This window comes from Falco rusticolus, chromosome 1 (genome assembly GCF_015220075.1).
Source record: "Falco rusticolus isolate bFalRus1 chromosome 1, bFalRus1.pri, whole genome shotgun sequence".
NCBI lineage: Eukaryota > Metazoa > Chordata > Aves > Falconiformes > Falconidae > Falco > Falco rusticolus.
This window is the reverse complement of record NC_051187.1, coordinates 65407102-65422692: the sequence shown is the minus strand read 5'-3', so window position 1 is coordinate 65422692 and position 15591 is coordinate 65407102. Positions and strand designations below refer to the sequence as shown.

At 40.2% G+C, this 15591-nt stretch overlaps 1 protein-coding gene across 8 annotated transcripts in view; it reads right to left on the bottom strand.

Moving 5' to 3' along the window:
- Positions 1 to 3226: 3226 nt before the first annotated feature.
- MTUS1 (microtubule associated scaffold protein 1) overlaps positions 3227 to 15591 on the bottom strand; it is a 130658-nt gene continuing 118293 nt past the window's right edge. For 7 of the 8 annotated variants that reach the window (XM_037382110.1, XM_037382100.1, XM_037382084.1 and 4 more), the window contains 7 exons: positions 12310 to 12524; positions 11661 to 11766; positions 10599 to 10672; positions 10399 to 10494; positions 7738 to 7854; positions 6318 to 6415; positions 3227 to 5495 (listed from right to left, as the gene is read on the bottom strand). In XM_037382110.1, coding sequence (XP_037238007.1) covers positions 5279 to 5495; positions 6318 to 6415; positions 7738 to 7854; positions 10399 to 10494; positions 10599 to 10672; positions 11661 to 11766; positions 12310 to 12524 — 923 coding nt within the window. In that variant the 3' untranslated portion in view covers positions 3227 to 5278. Of the gene's footprint in view, positions 5496 to 6317; positions 6416 to 7737; positions 8128 to 10398; positions 10495 to 10598; positions 10673 to 11660; positions 11767 to 12309; positions 12525 to 15591 lie in introns of those variants that run through there. The other variant, XM_037382128.1, reaches the window with a different exon arrangement.

Below are 15591 nucleotides of genomic sequence, written 5' to 3'. Positions count from 1 at the left end.
ACACACACAATTGTAACATTAGAATAACGTTCAACTCTACAGCAGAATCTCTTCTTGGGTTAATAAGAAGTTCAACTGGATTGTACTAATTTACTTGGGAGAAAAGGAAAGATGTTTCATTTACACAGAACTATGTCTGGATAAATAAGCAACTGCTGCTCTCACGCTGAGTTTAGTTACCAGTACAAGGACAGAGACTTACAGAGAAAAAGTAAGAACGTGGTGACAATGTTGTTGGATGTTTCTGCAATGTTTTTTTCTTCCTAGCCTCAAGCTCAGAATCCATGTAAGCTAGAGCTTCCAATACAAATCCACTCAGTACTGTAATTGTGTTACACACACAAAAAAGTCCTAATGCAAGCCATTTTATTTCCAAGGCATGTGAAAACCAGCGTATTCTGAGTATACAAGGAACGAGACCAGGAACTGGTCCCTTCCTTGCACACTTCAGCGTGTCTCAGCCTACATTTGACTAGAATGCCTAACATTTTCTTCTGGTGAAGGCTTCAAGCCAGCCCTTTGCTCCAGGTAATTCAAACCTTTGAGCATATGCATAGTACTGTTTCAAGCAGTGGTATCTAGTAAGTACTGATGTAAAAATGGCAGCTTCTGAATAACGTCATTTACCTGATTATTAGTGTAGCTAATGAAAACATTGAACAATCTTGCTGAAAGTGTTTAGGTTCCTGTATGCTAAAATAAAACATGTAACCTATATGATAAATACTCATGGTAAAGACTGAAATGGCTCTATGCATGTCTCATGAAACAGACTTCATGGAGAATGCTCCCCAGATGCCTGTAATATCGTTGGTCTCTGGAAACAAAGTAGGTAAAAAAAAAAATTAAATACAGCAAGCAATAGGACCAACTATGAAGGTGTAAGAGGCAGTCCCTTGTTGATCTTCTTTCTCATTGCTATTAAAAGGTATCAAGAATATTACACTTACCCAACTGACTGTTACATAATTCATTAGTTATGCCTAGAAGAGGTCTTTGTACCTTTTTTTTTTTTTCTTTGAGGCAAAACTTCAGTCTGACCAAAGTAACAGTCTGTGAGCTTCTGGATGAGGCTGCACAATGTGTTCATTCTTTTTAGCATTTTCATTTATCAGAACAACGTCTTTCCCTTTGAACTACAGGAGCTGTGCCAACTTCTTAAATTTCAAAGTGCTTTTGAGCCTTTAATTTGACAATTGATTTCCTTCAACATACCTAGCAAGTGGGAGATAGTGTCATCTGTTCAGACTTGTTCAACAGCCCAGCAGTTCATGTGGTACCATCACTTCCATCACTTCCTTGGTGACAGTTTGGCAGGAGAGGAAAAGATGATGTAAATCCATTGCAGCATCGCTGTTCAGGTAGTCTCCCTCGGGCTTAACGGTTATGCGTACTGGTCACATGCAGTTCTTGAGATCAATTATAACTACAGAATTAGTGCCTTTAAGGAAGAATTTTTGGTGGGGTCTGTCGGTGTCACACCACACACACACACCTCTCCATCGAAGTAATTCTCATAATTGTAAACTACAAGGAATTATTTTACTATATACTTTACATAGTTCTTATTTGGTAAAAGCCTCCTGGGCAGGCCTGATTCTTTATACATGGATGTAATTACACATTTCCATATAAATGAACAGCGAGTGACACAGGGTTAAGAGAATGAAGCCTGAGAAATTAAAATGACTTGTCAAAGTCACATGTGTAAACCTGCCAGTATTGTTACTTCCATTTCCATACCTCGGTTACTGCTCTGCTAGGGCAAGACAGCAGCAACGGACAGAAGGTACTTGTTTCTTGAGGGTTCAGTGATTATTCCCAACTTTCTGATGACTCCAGCTCAGCCCTGAATGATTTCCTGGCTGTCAAGCAACTACAGTTTTAAAGATCAGTGGTTACTTGCTGTCTAGAAGGAATTTCCTGCATGGATTGCATGCTACCAGTTTACATGCAAGTGTCTTTGGTGTTTGTAATGAGAAACTTAGTCTTCAGTTAGCTTAAGGAAATGATTCACCTGAAATTTTACAGCAAATACAGTGCAACTGCTACAAATAGTTTCGAGAGAAGTATTGAAGGGAGGTGAACCATGTTATGAACAGTTTCAACAGCAACAAACTATTTGGTACAGATACAAATGTCGCTGTAACTTCCATTGAAACTTACCATTAGGGTTGGAACTACTAGTTAAAGTTGAGTATATGAAGCAAATAATTTAATTGCTTGACTAGCACTAGACCTTTGGCATATATTTATGGTGAGTAGGTTTCTAAATTTTCCTGAAGGAAACTTTACATGAAGTTATGGATTAAACAAAACCTTCGCTAAAACATGGGATTGAAGTTAAATATACAGTTAAAGGTACTTAAGTTAATACTCAAACAGAAAAATATTGAAACAGTGCTTATGGATGAACAGGATTATTTCATTATTTCGGACCAACAGGACAAATACTGAACAGCATTAATGTAGTCTGATTTCCATATACAAGGATTCTTGATTTCTTCGTTAAGAACATTCAGGATTCTACTTGCAAGAAGTTGAGAGGTGAGGAGTCTCCTGTATTGTGGAGAGGAACTATCGACAAATTAACAGTCTCCGTATTATTTACTATACCATACTTAGTTTTCTGTTCTAGTAGCCTGGAAAAGCTTTTCCCTTCTCAGTGTATAAAGGGGTATGCTATATTTGATCTCCAGACTCTTTTATGCACTCTTACATGTTTTATTTGAGGCACTAACATTGCAATAAAGTTCTCAGGAGGGGCTAGACAACTGTTCTTATGACGTGACTTGTTAGATCGCTAAACTCTATGTGGCTTTTCTCACACATGAAATTTCCCAAATAAGGTGAGTGCTTTAATAAGATGAGTCCTGCAGAACGCCTTTACTGGGCATAATCACATCGGGTTAAGCCAACTGTACCTAAGTATTTTATTATTGTTAATTCTGTAATGTTACCTACATTCTCTTTTCTTTTAACAGCCAACTCAAATCAAATCGCTAATAATCACAAGCAAGCTCTGTGTAACTTCTACCTACATCAGAGTAACAAGGGTAGAGTTAAAATGTCCTAAGGGTTAGCTGAACATTAATCATCTGTGCGGTGAAGCTTCACTAGTGCTCTTCTGCTGTGCTGAGCAGGTACTAAGAGTTCTTTAGTATTTGGAGGAATGTTCTGCCTTAGATTAAATATCATTTGACTAATACAAGCAAGAGAAAACCCCTTCAATCGGTACAAAAAATTTATTTTAAGCATTCAGCTCAAATACATGTGATCAAATCTCTTTGACCATAGAAAACAATGTTCCAAGATAAACTTTAAGCCAAGCTGTAGCCCACAGAGGATCTCCATAGTTAAATTTGAAGCCCCTAGAAAACATTTTTAAGTACTGACACCACTAACAAGTGGTATGTGCAGTGCCCTTAAGAGGATTAAAAGAGAGCATAATGTTCCATAGAAATTACACCCTTAACTTGTACATTATGGAAAATTAAGTAAATTTAATGATGAAATAGTCACAAGTTTAAGTACATTACAAGTTTACTTACTGTATGAGCACTGTTAACAGTCTTGGTTATATGTCTGTGTTCCTCATTACTAGCCAAGATTTTTCAATTCTTGGGTAAAATGATTTGAAGTGGTTCTCCAGTTGAATTCCCTAAACACTTCCCATCCCCCTGATTCCTGCCCCCAAGCTACTGGAAAACACAAGGCAACTCAGCAGGTACAACTTGCAGTAACAGTTACCATTGTAGCTAGCTAACAGCATTAGCTAAACCATAGCGTAACAACGGTCTTGTAAGCGTAGATGGTGTTGTGTGATACTAATTTGAAGTTGAAGGTACCAAGTAGACACCTTAAACAGGTCTGACCAAGGGCGTAGCAAGGCTACGCAATTACCTCGTTGAAGCTGAAGCTCAGCATATGACATTGCCAGAAACACTGACACCCTGAGCCTCCAGTTCCATCAGCTACGGCAGTTCTCCCCCCCGCTACTCTACAGGATACTACTCTGTTGTACAGGATCTTTAGCCAAGTGAACTGGCAAAACACTGATATCCTGCAGTCTAAGAGGGAAGGTGTGGCAGAACTAGTAAGATAGATACACAGCTGCCACCTTTCCCTTCTTCCTCGGGTGAATTTAACCAGCCTTGAAGAACGTTAATACAAATGCTAATGTTCAAAAAGGCAGTGTGTCACCAGATACATTGGAATTCACAAGTTAGTTACGATTCTTCTTGAGAACAGAGTTAAGAATGCACCTAATGACAATTATTGCATTTTTCTCTTTGGCTTTCAAATCTACATCTAGTTTACCCTCAGCAGACAGCCTCTGCAATGGACATGCTGTTTTGGGGAAGTGAGCGATTCCTTTTCAGCAGGTAAGATGATATGTCTGGGTTTCTAAACCTGCAACTCAGCTAATAACTTCTGACCTGGAGGGCTACTGTGGTTCTGACTATGACCCTGTTGACTTGAAAGCCAAAATCCACTGTATCCTGCAAAAAAATGTCTCCTCTTAAATGGCAGTTGTGCCTGGGTATTAAACCAAGAATCCATGCAAAATATGGCTGCATTTCAGTTTGTTTTTAAAATTAATTCAAAATTGCATACTCGGGTTGGCCAAGACACTAATAAGTCAGTTGACAAAGCTTTCCATGCCGTTTTGTTACTGAAGCCAGAAAGATGAAGGAAACTCACCTACAGTGCTGGTGGCTGTTTCTCTTCATTCCTGGGTGAGGGTACTCTTTGCTAAAAGCATGCATACTGACACCATTATTAAGGAAGTACATGTCAATGTATAGTCTTCAGCTTTTATCCTTTATTACGTACACAGCAAAGAAGGCAGCATTAGACACACGCACAGTGTGTTACATCCATTCCATCCACAGCACACGCACACACGCATACACACAGCCTTAAAAAAAGTGTCTGTGATGAGGAACGTATTTTAAAGGTTGTGATCTTTATCTCTAAGCCCCTGAGCTTTTTCTTATAGTTAGGTGAAAAGGCAATGAACAAGTCTTTCCTTGCTCTGTAAGTGCTTTGTGCAACAATGTCCATAGAGGTCATAAACAAGTCTTTTGGGGAGGAGCAACATGAATGCCTTCCCCCCCATATTCTCAGTCTCCTATCTCCACTTTTGCACCAAATAGTTTCCAGTTATGTTTAGTTGTCATACTCTGCTAATACAGCTCTTGCTCCTGTGATTATAGTTTAAATCAGTTCTGCAGATCGCAAATGAAATGCAATCCCCTCTTTCTCTCAAGAGATGTCATCTCAGTGATGCTGTAGGACTAGAGAAGTTACCAGAATTTCGTGGTGACTGAGGAGGCACAGATGGAGAACTGGGAGACAGTTTTCTTGGGCTGCATAGGTCACCATTGTGCAACTTCCACAGAAGTTCTTCATTTTCCATTGACAGGCGTTTGTTTACTTTAGATTCTTTCTCTAGTGACTCCTGTAAAACAGCTTGCTCCGTGGAAAGTTGCCTGCAAACGTAAAATTTGCGTCAGAACATGTAACCCAAGTTTGAGGGTACAGTATTGAACTTAATTGTTAAAGAAAGGTTTGAAATTGCATAAACCCCTGCTTGGCTTACAACTAAATTACTTCCTCGAAAGGAAGACTTGGTATGTTCTCATCCTTGCTGGATTTAAACTCATAGCTTGCAGAAAGCAGGAGAAAGTCCCAATAAGAAACACCCCTAAAGGCCAGAAAAAGCATCTGGTAAGTAGGACAAGTCTCGCTTTTAACACAGGCGCTTTTAAATGGCCCCGCTGGAGCCTCTGGGCCTTGTTGCAGGCTCAGCTCTACACAGCAGCTGTATTTCTGCACTTTCCTTCAAACTGTAAGAGTTTGCCCATCCACTTACGCAACAGTTGAAGTTAGAAGAACCTCAGACCCATTTTACTAATTTTAAATACTACTATTATTGCTAAACAAAACACACTGGTCATTTCACTTATCTAAATCGGCAACAAATCACTCAGCTGAAGTGGTTGAAAGTAAAACCAGGTTTAGCTCACAAGCCAGTAATACTCTAGAGCCCATCTACTGTCAGGTGACATTTCCAAGTTGGAACACTGAAGAACATAGGGAGCCTTTACCCCCTTACAGTCTGTCCCTGCTTGTTCTTCTGCATGGGAATGCACACTTGTAGAGACGCAAGTAGGGCAGAACAGAAAAAGATGTGTTCTTTTACAGAGTACTACAGCATTCCAGTCACTAACATTTACACAGAATTTTCTTTCTTGTCACAGGGACACCTCCCCCTGGTTCCCAACATCTAGAAGTTCACAGATATTTTTCACCTTGAAAGCTCCATGTGTTTGTCCATCCGAGCTTTTAGTTCTTCGTTTTCTTGCTGAACCTTCTTTAATTTATCCATTAAGATTGTGTTGTTCTCCAGCTTAGAAAAAAGGTCACAGTTTAAAATAAATCCCATACCATGCCCTCATCAAGATACTGACTGGGCTATCAGAGACATTCATAATCTGGAGTTTACAGACCTTGTTAGACAAAGTGCAAACCTAGAGTCACGCCAGACTGACCTGCTACCGTAGGTTAGTAGTCAAACAGATCCTGCTTCTTTACCTTATCTTTGTGTAACACTGGCATTTTGCCACTTGTGCGGATTAGATGCCAACAAAGAAGAGCTGGATAAGGGATCTACTAATTAACCAGCACGTTACACTAACTTCTGCCAGTGACGGGCAGCAGTTTTAGCAGCTGTTGCAAACAGAAGACTGTCTAGAAATAACATGCCAATGTAACAAACTCAAAAGCTCCCCTGTGTAAGCAGCTCTCCCTGTTGCTCTCCTCCGCTTCATTGCTGCAGGATGTTATCAAAAGTTAAGAAAAATCAGTGATGAAACGGTTGGATGGTCCAAGGGCTTCTACACTGTGGCCAATGTCCATCAGAAAAGATGACAGTTTTTTTACCAGTTATTGACTAGTAATTGTAGACCAGGGCAACATGATACTGTAAATTACTGAACAACTGGCATGGATGTATCGAAACCTCTTTCTATACTTCCTCGTTAAAATCTTGCTTAAGCAAGTATTACAACAGTGTTCAAAGTCCCCACCCAGGATAAAGACCCTGGCCTGCCACAAATGGGAGCATGCTATGTAATTACGAGTTCTGCCCCCCAAATTGCCTTTTTGTGTGGAATTATGCAGAGATCAGTAACAAATCCACACAGCTAAACAAGTAGTTTAAACATAAAGGCTAAAATTACTGACTTTAGCTAATCAACTGTAGACAAAAACATTTATTCCAGTTCATATTTGATCCCTTCTTAATTAGCATAATTTCCACATTAATGTTTTGCTGACTGCAGTCTATCTTCGTAACACTCAAGCAAAATGTAGCAGGTAAGGATTTGTTTCATTGGGGGATGGGGAAGAAGAGAAGGAAGAGGAAAGGAAATGTGGCAGAGGCTCCCAGATAATCCTGTAGTAATTTAGCAATAGTTTATGCAAACCAGTAGTTGTCTTAAGAGGCTAAAAGGTCGTTTACAGCATCTGGCGATTCCTTCCCCTTCTATACATTACAGCCCAACACAGATACAACTGGACCTGCAGCGTGATCATATCCCATCATCACTTCATGTTTCCTTTTAAACAAAAAAAATCAATCTCCACAGGTAAGTGACCAGCCCAAGTTCATTATCGGAACATAACTCAGAGACACGGTCTGAACCTGCCAGACCCAAAAGGAAAACTCACCAGTTTTTCCATCTTCATTAGCTTTATGTCCTGCTGATGAAGTTTCTCATTCTTGATCTCCAGCACTGCTTTCAAACTTTCCAGCTCCTGTTCCAGATACATAATCTGGGGGTTTTTCTGAAAGATTTCCATACAGTTTGGTTAGTACCCTGAATTTCAGAACAATGTAAGTGTGTCTCTGCTGTTTAGAAAGAGCAAGAAAACAAACGTGGTAACAACAGGTACTTACTCTTAAGTGAAATCAAGCTGAACAGTTTAGAATAAAATAAATAAAAAATGGATTTGGTACCACTGTCTCCTGTGATGTGTTTGTCCTTCAGTGTAGGTGGACAGTTGCAGTTTGCCTTAGAAGATCTTCAGCAAACACTTTATGCACGATCGTGAAAAACCCTTGTGAGTCAAAGGAGAACACTCAAGCTGTCACAGCAAAACTTGTTTTGTGGGAGTGCCCAGAGGCTCCCTTTAAGGCTAGGAGTTCCAAAATTTATTTTGTATTACTCATAACCCATCCCAAGAAGTAACTGGAGTCAACATTTGAAGAGTTTTCAGGTGCTGGAATAGTTCAAAAAGGACCATGAAGTTAAAGCTATGCACTTCACTGTAGCAGATTTTCTCTGTTTTGAGTTTGAAGGTAACTGCTTCAAATGCAGACACTGAAAATTGTCAGGTTTGCATTCTTCTTAAAGCCTAGCAATGCACTTGCATATAAAAATCCTGCACCGCTGTACATCCGTGACTTATCTACAATACAGCAAGGTAGGACTTTCTTTTTTATTTTTCCTTTTTTTGGTTGTTTTCCAGGAGGTGGAGGGGAGAGCAGAGCAGGAAGGAGACGGGACAGGGTCCAATCTGTTTTGCTCAAGGACCACCTTTCCAGAGTAAAGAACCATTCAAAGACTGCAGAGTAAAACATCCTCTACATTTCAAAGGCAAAAATAAGGAGAAACAAAGCAAGTCTCAGTCCATTTCCACACAGTCCAAGTGGAACATAAACAGAAAACAATGATTGTGTTGTGCAACTAATTTTATCTTTAAAAACAAAACTTGTAGCATAATTGGGTAAGAATACTGGTGTGCCATGCTGAGTAACAGCTTCGCTGCTGCATCAGAAACCTCGGGCTCAGGTCTGGGGCAACGCCTGCGGTTGCGTGGGGTGCAGGCCCACAAGGACAGAGCCGACACGTTCCGCAGGTAACAAGGGCCTCATCACCTACACAGTTCATTCTCCTGCCTGTTCTTAAGGACCGTGGTATTGGCGATTCGTTTAATTGCTACTTTTGAACAAAAGTCCATGTGAGGTTGGGCTGTGCTGGGCTACCTCAGAAGAGGAGGGAGACAATTTGAACTTGGTTCCTCCCTTTTGTGGCTTTAGAAGGAATCAAGGAGCTAGCAAGAAAAGCGATCCGGAGAAGCTGTAAAATGCAGTTCACAGTATGTTCAAAAGTTTGGGTTTTTTTCTTTCCCTCCTCTTCCCCAATGGTCTTAAAACGTCTTTTTAAAGTTAAATCTGAGCCACCACATTAGCTACTCCTAGTAGAACACAGAGCCAGATAAAAAGACTGAAAGGTCTACGTGACAATTTTAGCAAAAAAGCTGGGAATGTAAAGTGACACTAAAATAATACCGGAGAGTTGGAAATACACCTGTGTTTTCAAAGGGCTAATGGGAACTCTGACAGTGCAGAATGTGTGTTCAGTACAGAAGTACTCTGGGTCCAATCTGTATTTTTGCATAGAGACACCTCAAGCATATGATCTGTCTTAAGCTAAAGGCACCTGACTATTGCATCTTGTTTAAGCGACATCTGAGCAGGCCTGTGGAACACAGTTCAGACTCACAGGTGCACTGTACATGTTCCCTTTGGTATCGTCTCTCCCAACCACAGCAACATATTGTGGCTGCAGATTCTTGCAGCAGCTCTGTCCTGCCACTAGAATAAGCAGTAAGAGAGGGATTAAAAAAAAAAATAGATATATAAAATCCAGTGAAAACTAGGACAACTTCTTCTAGAAGCATCCTAAGTGAGTTTTTAAGCATGGGCTTTCTCTTTGTGGGATAAGCAATGCTGCTGGTATTCCAGTTATTTCCAGGTTACCAGAAAGACGAGCGTATTTGTTTCTACCTTCTCCCCCCCAGTGTATGAGAAACCTCTCTCAGCACATTTCTAACCCAGGAGCATCACAGGTAACAGCAGCCTTGGGAGGAAAGGCAGGACAAGTAAAAGCTGGATCTGAAGGATAAATCAGCAATAAATATGAATCAGTGTCTTGAACAAATGCATTAAAGACTCAAGTACAAGAAGTGAGTTTTGCAGTAGTGATGTAAGCCCCTACTGTCATAGCACTGTTTGAACATTTATCAGCTGTCCAGAAGAAAGCTATGGTCCAACTTTTGCATACACATAGGTCTTCAATTTAACTTAGGCTATTACTTACACCACTGACTTACATACTCAACAAGCTGTACAGATTTGTAATGGTAACGTTAATACGCAACATTGTAGTTCCTGAGAAAAAGTTCTGGCAGGCAAGCCATTTACATAAAATATGAAGTATGGAAGCCCTACCAGGCTTGACTGCAAACCTTTCACATTATGCAATAAAATAAACCCAGGCTTACAAGATCTGCTCATGTGCATTAATTTTGAAGATCAAGACTTACAAGATTGGCTTTTTCTTTGGCTATTTGCTTTTGCTCTTCTAATTTCAACTTTTCACTCAGAGTGTCGTTTTCACATTTTAATTCATTGATTTTTTTCTGAAATGAAAAGATAGGGTATAGTTAGGCCCAGAATTCGGTACGTATCTCCAGACTGAGTTGTAAGTTTTAGACTTTTGCAATGACCCCAACCCTTAACAGACCTCTAGCAGTTCCTGCTTCTCTTTGAAGGAATCTTCAAGCAACTTCCTTTCAGATTCATGGGCACTCTTGAGCTCTGAAACAAGTTATTTTTGCAGATTTTTAATACTGTGTAAGACATGAATTCCTTTTGAAAAGCATCAGCAAGAAAAGCCAGCCAGTAGACATATGCAGAGTCAGTGACAACACCGAAAGAACATTTATCATCAACTGATCCAAAGCATGTGCAAAGTATCAGATTTATTGCTGCTTCAGATTTGTTGACTGTCGCTTCACAAATCTGTTTCATTAGTTGACTGTCAATTTTGAAAGCATTCACCTACATGCAACAAATGGATGAACTGAGCATGAACCACGTCTGATAAAAGCTGAGTTTATGAAGGGAAACACAGCAAAAAACTGAAACTTTGTCTTCCACAAGCTTCTAGAAAAACATTTTCTTTCCTACTTTGGAGATGTCATGCAGAGGAGTTTGCTCATTGATTGCAGTGGAAGCATCACCAGTTTTGATGACACAAAAGTATCACTGGAAACTTGGCTATCAAGTGGAGTTGGAGGGAGGATAGAAATCATCATCAATGAAATGGCATTGCATCCAATTGATTTTAAACTGAGCACACTCACCACCCCTTTCCTAAAAAAAACATCTTTTCCCCAGTATCCTGTAAGCAGCACAGACTATTTCTCAACATTCCCACGTCAGTCTGGAAAGGACACAACGCTGTTTATCCTCAATTTCAATTTTGAAATGCTCCTTATAGAACTAGAGGGGTGGGAGCAATTACTCATGAATGAGATTTTGAGGGCAGACTGCAATTCAGACATCTTATACCAAAAGGAAGAGTCATCTCCGCTCTTAAATTTTCATTCAACTACAATGGGATCACGGTTACTTCTGTATGTAAAACGAGACTTGTTCAGTTCTAAAAGAAGGAGTTCAGCCAACATTTTTCAAGACAGCCGACTGCCAAGAACAATGAAGTGGACATACTGATGAAAAAGCTTCGACTATGTTTGTGACTACCAGTGCTATTGCCTATGTACTTGAATACAGAAATACTTGCCTGAAAATGAGGATTCAAACTCCTTTTTCAGCTCCTCTACTTTTTCAGAGTGGCTGTTTTCGAGTTCCAGCTTGAAGTTTTCATGTGTGATATTTAAGTTGTCCACCTGCAACATGACAACATGGTGGGTCTTCCCCCCCTTTACGTGCGTCAACTTAACCCTTGTTTAAAGCATTGTTCCAATGGCTTTGCACAGTATGTTGAGTACATTTTAAATGGTCTGGGTAGCACTTAACAGATGGCACAGGAGAAGCTGAGCCACATACCACACTTAATAGATGAGAACTATGCCTTACAGTTTGGCACTACCAACAGGATGATATACGCATGTCACACACATGGAGTTGTTGCAAAGCAAGATCACAAGCCAGGTATGTTTCTGTAAATCTTAACACTCAAGCTGCCACAAATATCCAGTGGAACTCTAGAAGTTATTGAAATTTGCAGAACACAAGGTATTTTCACCACATTTAAACATATCCTTACGTTCTGGACAGCTTACTGTAGTAGTATTTTTATAGTTGCAACGAATTGGAGTTTCACATTAGATAAAATAACTCCGTTATTAGCAAAAGCCAGGATCCTCTGAAGGCTTATTTGTAGCAGAAAACAACCGCTAGAGAGCATTTCTACTGTGAATGTTACAAACCTGCTCCTGGAGTTGCACTTTGTATTTTTCAGCTTCTTCAATGCAAATACTTTGGAGTTTCTCACATTCTGCAGTGTAAAACTGTTTAAGCCTCTCCTCCAGCTCAGCTAAATCATTGTGATGTTGCTGGTTTAACTTCTGCAAAAACCCTTCATAAGCAACTTGCAGTTCATTCCTGTCTCTCTCCAATTTCTCACAAGCTGCAGAAGTGGTTACTGAAGATGTCAAAAGAAAAAAGTAATTGGGTCAAGTTCAACACTAATTTCACCTTCTTCTTTTTTACAGTTACTAAAGATAGCGAATACTCTGCACAGCAACACAATTATACAAAGACAAATATAATTTATCCATGAAGTGAGCATCGCTTCCAAGGACACATGAAAAGATCTTTGCAAAAAACACTGAATTCAATGTTTCTTACGCTGAGAATTAATTGAATCTAGTTAAGGCAGGAACCTATATTGAAAGCACAAGTGTGACAGTTTGTCATGACACAGAAGAATGAATGTTGCGAGAGACAATGAAGTGCTCCGATATAAATAAATAAATAAATAAGATTTGCTACTTCACCTAATTTGATCCCATTTCGTAGCATACTTGTCAGTCATTCACTTTTTGATATATAAACCACTTAGCTAAATTTGAAAGTCTTAATATCCTGAAAACCATTCAACATGTTACACTGACATATGCAGCAGAGAAGTAATTCTAGCCTGACACGGACCGCGTGATAGAGAATGCCAATCTGAAACATACTGCTAATATGCATATGCCCAAGATATTTAAATATGCAAGATACAGAATAGTTTCAGGCAGAAAGTGCAGAGTATTAACAAAACAGAGAAATGCTGTGTAATTTTCTGCGTATTAACACAGATCAGCTAAGAAGACTGCCTAGGTTTGTCTCCCCGTATTTACAGCTGATTAAAAGGCAAAACAGAAGTTAGTAACTTGTACTTTTGAGTTTGAAATTAGCATTCCCAACTCCAGGCAGACAGGCCTGAATAGGGAGAGTCATTTTCCTACTGTTAGTAGGACTGGAGCAAGCACCGTACGCGGTTCCAGCTTCATCAAAGGCCTGGCAGCAAGCTGAAACAGGACTTTAACACAAACCTGTGGTCGCTGACCTTAAGCAAAATGGCTTCTATACAGACTCTAGTGCTTTGGTTTAAAATAAATCAGTCAGATGAGTGTCTACTTAAGAGAAAAATCAACTAAAACCTTAATTTGATCTTCAGTCAAATACAGGAGAAGTCATGCATACATACACTTCATAGCAGCTTGGCACGCTGCCCAAATGGTATAAACTCTATGTAAAAGCCTGGGGAGATTCAAGGACTTTTGTACAGGCAGTATAGGAAATTCTCGTCACAGCTGTACGTTAGAGCCTTAAGATATATAAATTACAGTATCTTCAAGGACTGATTCCCAAAGCAGTACTGGGTTTGGCTCTAGGGGAAGTTGCCTGCCCCAGCACGGTGCCTCAGGTCAGGTGCATGTTGGATCCCCTCTTTACTACAGCTCATGGAGAGCAAGTGAGTAACTTGATGAATGATACTGCCACTCTCTTTTAAGGAAACTAAAGAAGTCCTGGCCCTGCTGCCATCGCTTGGAACCTGTAGCTGAACCAGAAAGTTTAAGAGAGAGTGAGCTGCACTGCATGTGAATCACTGGCATGTCGGCCTACCTGAATTAAACAGCAGGCTTAGCTCTGCGCTAGGTCTGTGTGAACGACCTGCTGATGAGGACAGATTTAAGCCAAGCTGTTCATCCCATGACTAGCAACAATGCAACTAAAGGATCAACTGAAACGTACCACAACATTCTCTGCCACCCAAGCAGATTTCAGTTTTCTAAACTTCCTATACCACCACCAAGAAAGGTTATTATTTCTCTGTTCCTTCCACAAACTTCTATTATAACTGCTGCCTTTGGGGGAAAAAAAAAAATAATGGGAAAATCGGCATTCATGCTTCTATCACATCGCATTGGCATAAAGTCATTGAATATATATGCTCTGCACTGTCGCGTTTTAGGGAAAGAGGAAATACCACAGGTAGAAGACACTTTTTTTGTAATGCAAAGAGTCGGGCAGCGAGCCAAACAGAGCAATTACACAGCCAACCACATGCAGAACGGATCTGACCATCTACAGCACAGTGTGAGGGGTATAGCTGAGGCAGGCAACTCACATGCCTCATTTGCAATAACTAGCAAAATGCTTCAAATTATCCACTTCCCTTAAAACCAACAGAGGAAGAAGCAAGCATCCAATTCTTTCTTTGTAAGGCCAGAGCCATTCATTTGCCTCCATTTAGGGAAAAGAATATGCTGCCTATCATTGCCTTATCTTTAAATGTCAGCACGCACAACTTAAGATGATGCAAAACACTTCAAAAAAAAAAAAAAGCAAAGAGCAAACCACACCTTTGTCAAAGAAGATAAACACATCAGTTCTCGTTCGGCCAGTTTGCAATTCAGATTTATGAGAAGACTAATGTTACGAAGGCAAACAGAATCTTTTAAAACTTGCATTGGCAGTTGGATTGCGTGTTACCTTGAAGGTAATGTCTGGCCTCCACAACGCTAGAGACTGCAATGCTTCCTTGCAGACTGCAAGCCTGATATGAATCCCTGCCATCCAGGCAAGGAGCAGAACCACGAACTGGGAGTGAGCTCCCAGTATCATGGTGGTGCAAGCAAATGTGTGTATGAAGCTTCAGCAAAAGCACGAACTGAAGAATTGTCAATGTGAAATTATGAGAAGTCCTGTAAACCACAGTTTGTCCCCATACTTGAAATGACAATGTCTGCAGCAAGTGTTTTGCACAGCCCTCTCTACCTCCAGACAAATCATGTATTTTATGACTGTACACTGCCTTGTTTAGGAAAGGGACAAGTCATGAAAAAGGCAACTAATTCCTTAGTTTGGCCATCCACTGCAAGGTTGATGCTGCAAAACTCCTGACTAACCAAACTTGATGGCTACTCAACCAAAGAGTTTTCTCATTGAACTGTTCCTTAATTTTGAAGAAAAAAATCTATAACTGAAATATGTGCTCTTCCAGTACCGCACACAAAATCTCAGTTTCAACTTCTCACCCACTTCAGAGACACCTGAAAGGCATGCTGCCCAGTTTTTGTATACAGCTGCTGTGCTTCCCTTCCCTTCTTAGAGCACTCCCCTCCACATTTCCACATCTGTATTATGCCAAACATTATAACAGACGACAGACCTTGAGCAAAAAATCCAACAAGAGACAAATGGTCTGACAGCATCTG